Source organism: Triticum dicoccoides, chromosome 7A, assembly GCF_002162155.2.
Source record: "Triticum dicoccoides isolate Atlit2015 ecotype Zavitan chromosome 7A, WEW_v2.0, whole genome shotgun sequence".
Classification (NCBI taxonomy): domain Eukaryota; kingdom Viridiplantae; phylum Streptophyta; class Magnoliopsida; order Poales; family Poaceae; genus Triticum; species Triticum dicoccoides.
In genome coordinates this window covers 437,533,053-437,537,088 of record NC_041392.1, presented here as the reverse complement: position 1 = coordinate 437,537,088, position 4,036 = coordinate 437,533,053, and the positions used below count along the sequence as shown (strand labels likewise).

At 39.1% G+C, this 4,036-nt stretch overlaps 1 protein-coding gene across 1 annotated transcript in view; it reads left to right on the top strand.

Moving 5' to 3' along the window:
• The first annotated feature begins 6 nt into the window (after nucleotides 1-6).
• LOC119329217 (tyrosine--tRNA ligase 1, cytoplasmic-like) overlaps nucleotides 7-4,036 on the top strand; it is a 5,137-nt gene continuing 1,107 nt past the window's right edge. The window contains exons 1-8 of the mRNA XM_037602225.1: nucleotides 7-325; nucleotides 1,315-1,598; nucleotides 1,698-1,794; nucleotides 1,968-2,073; nucleotides 2,236-2,318; nucleotides 2,773-2,918; nucleotides 3,069-3,174; nucleotides 3,683-3,742. Coding sequence (XP_037458122.1) covers nucleotides 20-325; nucleotides 1,315-1,598; nucleotides 1,698-1,794; nucleotides 1,968-2,073; nucleotides 2,236-2,318; nucleotides 2,773-2,918; nucleotides 3,069-3,174; nucleotides 3,683-3,742 — 1,188 coding nt within the window. The 5' untranslated portion in view covers nucleotides 7-19. The remainder of the gene's footprint in view (nucleotides 326-1,314; nucleotides 1,599-1,697; nucleotides 1,795-1,967; nucleotides 2,074-2,235; nucleotides 2,319-2,772; nucleotides 2,919-3,068; nucleotides 3,175-3,682; nucleotides 3,743-4,036) is intronic.

The following is a 4,036-nucleotide window of genomic DNA, read 5'->3' as shown; positions in this document are numbered from 1 at the left end:
CGCCGCCGCCGCCACCTCCATGGACACTTCCCTGGCTGCCGCCGCTGTCACCGCAGAGGCCTCCGCCCCCGCCGCGGCATCAACGGAACCTTCCGCGGCTCCTGATGCCTCCCCTGCAGCCTCCTCCTCCTCCGCTGCCGCCGCCGTCGCCGAAGACCTCGCGGGGGGCGTGGCGGCATTGAGCCTGGACGAGCGGTTCGACTTGCTGATGAGCATAGGCGAGGAGTGTATTCAGCCTGACGAGCTCAAGCGGCTGCTGCAGAACAAGCCCGTCCCTATCTGCTACGACGGGTTCGAGCCCTCTGGCCGAATGCACATTGCCCAGGTTCGACGGAAACTTACCGCCTTCCCATCTAATAACTTCGGATCGAATGTGCGACTCGGTCAGGAGCATCCAGGAGGATACCTTCGGTTGTCAGGAAGAGTTCTTGGACAGGAATCTCGGATTTCAACTAACATCGTTACCAAATTTATGAGTGCAGTATATGACTATCAAGTGTGCTGTTACCTGTTCGGGTGGTGTTATCATGTTCATTCATGTTGTGATATGTGTCTACAGTCGTACTCTAGGTCTTTGTTGACCAGCTAATTTAATACCCAAACAAGAAGGTTATCACTTAGCATGGTATTACCTAGCTGGATGCTTACACTAGATGTATGCCTAGCCTACTTATTTCTGCTATCCATAAAACTAGGGAGTAGTCGAATTTTGATTTTTTTTCTAACTCTTAATCATATGTGCAATTGTGCATCAGATTAGTTAAATAGCATGTGCTGATTATAGATGACTGGGTGGTTATATTTGTGCTAGTAGTTTTTGGTTAAACTGCTGAAGTCTTTGAAGAATAAGAAACCAAAAGAAAAGTGTTAGTTCAGAGAACAAAGAGAGAGTGTGCAAAATAGTAGCATAAATAAAACTAGAAAGAAGTCAGCAATAAAAGCTCCTGAAAATAAGGAGCACTATCCTGATTCGTTCTGTATGGGAGCGCCAGTAGGTTGTGGTTATAATACCCAGCCTTGATTTCTCCGGCTCTGTCAAACTAGAAAGATTAGTGAGTTTACCGCTCCCATATTTCGTTGCTTTGTTGTTCCATAAGATTAATAATAAGAATGAAACATCCTAGTATAAATGTTAATCTTACACGTGCCTTCAGCAATTCTTGATGTGCTTCCACAATTATTATGATGCCAGTACTACACATTGTGAAAATGGTTACTTTAGTGATGCAATGAGGCCAATATGCGCAAACTGTCAGATTGCAAGACCTGATAGGACTTGCTGGTGATAGACATTCTCATGTATTGTATTCACAGGGTGTTGTGAAGACAATTAATGTTAACAAGATGATCAGAGCGGGATGCAAAGTGAAAATCTGGATAGCAGACTGGTTTGCACAGCTAAACAACAAAATGGGTGGTGATCTGAAAAAAATCCAGACTGTCGGGCGCTACATGATTGAAATATGGAAAGCAGCTGGTATGAACCTTGATGGTGTTGAATTCTTATGGTCTTCAGAGGAAATTAATAGGCGTGCAAATGAATACTGGCCACTTGTAATGGACATTGGCAGGAAAAATAATATCAAAAGAATAACGAGGTACGGCCATTTAAATTGCATATGCATCCAGATGATTCTTGACTTCCAAAGTTCGAACTCAAACATAATTTTGCCATTTCATTTTTCCTTACTTCACAGGTGTTGTACGATTATGGGTCGCTCTGACAATGAGGAATTGACTGCTGCACAGATCTTCTATCCTTGCATGCAGTGTGCTGATATATTCTTCCTGAAGGTTAGTATATTTATATTGCAGACACCGCTCTGTAAAATTTTAGTTTAACCATTCACATAATTTAAGTAAGGCTATTGATATATTTCTATTTCACTCGATATTGTAGGGTGGTATACCTTTATTCTAGATTTTTAGATTGTCATTGATTCTCTCTAATCTGTTTCTGTTTGTAGGCGGACATATGCCAGTTGGGTATGGACCAAAGGAAGGTTAACATGTTAGCAAGGGAATATTGCGATGACATCAAAAGGAAAAACAAGCCAATTATTCTGTCACATCGTATCCTGATCTGCCACTGCTGTGTTGTTTATTTTTTTTCTGCAGTGTGTTTTGTCTTAATATATTGATATATGTGTCTCGGTGGTTATGTCGTTAGAATTCCTTTGTAGTGTGTCATTGCCAGGTCGTATAATTTTTTTTGTTCCTTAACATGAATTACAGATATGCTCCCCGGTTTCAAAGAAGGCCAGGAGAAGATGTCAAAGAGTGATCCGACATCGGCTATCTTTATGGAAGATGATGAGGTTCTAAATTTTCTCTTCATGAACAACCTTTATTTATTTCAAAAGCTTATGCCACCTAATCATTCCATACAACCTCATCCAGAGATGTTTGAATGTTGAAAGATATTACTTGGCTAGGATATTGTAGGGTATGGTCCTTGTTTGCCATGCAAGAAAATGAAGCCCTAACCAGCATATTTGGATGTTAGGTTTGGCGATTTAAAAAATACTTCTACTCTTGATATGCGTAGACATGTTATTTCTAGTATTTTTAGAAGTTCTACCACTTCAGTCTGGTCTGCACTGTGTTCATCATTTGCTTAGAACTTGTCTTTGTCGTTCAATTGATCTTGTAGATGGCATGTGGTCATGATATTATCAATTTATCAAGCTGGAATTTATAGAGCAAAATTTGTTTGTCAAGGTTTTGCCCTTTTCCTGAGCTGATATTGTACCCTAACCAAATTTATTGCAGGCTCAGGTAAATTTGAAGATAAAGCAAGCTTTCTGTCCTCCCAAAATTGTTGATAAAAATCCGTGCCTGGAGTACATCCAGTACATTGTTTTCCCTTGGTTTGACAAGTTTGAGGTTGTCCGCAAAGAAAACAATGGCGGTAACAAGTAATATTCTTTTCTTGGACTTACTAAAAATTTAAAAATCTTATCTGTGTTGGTTGAATAAACACACACACCTTAGTTAATCTCTGTTGAAAGTTTTGTACTATTGACTTTTTTTTGTTTGGAGTTATAACCATGCTTGCTTTGAAACAGGACATTTTTAACCATGGATGAGCTTGTTGCTGATTATGAAGCGGGTGATTTGCATCCTGCCGACGTTAAACCTGCTTTGGCGAAAGCGATCAATGAAATATTGAAGGTAATAGTTTTTATCATGTTTTTTTTCTTCAGTAAGGTGGTGCAGTCTTTCACGAGTCATTAACTTATGCACTCTCAGAGCATTACCAGTTTCTGTTTGTTTTTTGATTTGTTCCACTGCTGTATTTTTCATAATTCATTATTTAGTAAATTGTATTGTGAATTTGTAATGCCTGAGATGGTTTCTGTTATTTTTTTATCATTCTGTCGCTGCATATCTCATATTTTGTGCCATACCTGGCAAATAGTGTCGATGGATTACTTTTATTGTGGAGGTGTCAATCTTGTGGCCTATTAATGCAATTATTAATCTGGACACCTGTGTTTTCTTTTCAATCAAGTTCCTTTTTAGAGATATACTACTCCCATCTGAAAATATAAGACGTTCTTTCAGTTCAATTTGAACTGCAAAAACATCTTATATTTTGGGACGGAGGTAGTAATTTGTAATGTCTCATATTTATTCATGTATAGATTTGTTTGGCCTAATACCATTTTATACTTTTCAGCCTGTTCGTGACCACTTCAACAGCAGCAGTGAAGCCAAAATTCTCCTCAATACTGTTAAGGTACAACTTTGTACCCACTTGCATGAATGAATGTTAAAATAGAATGCTGGCTGTTATCTGGTTATGTAACTTACTCCAGACACATTAAGACTTTGCAACTTATTTCATCCTCATCCCCTGTGCTTCTGCTCTGAAGTGAATGATAACAGCAAGTTGCCGGTTTCATTTTGAAAAAATGGTATATATCTAGATAAATTTCCCCCGATTCTGACAATGGGTTAATATATTTCCCCTGAATCTAACGAATGGAATTTTGATTTCTAGTACATTATCAGTATCTTGAGCCATTTTTTT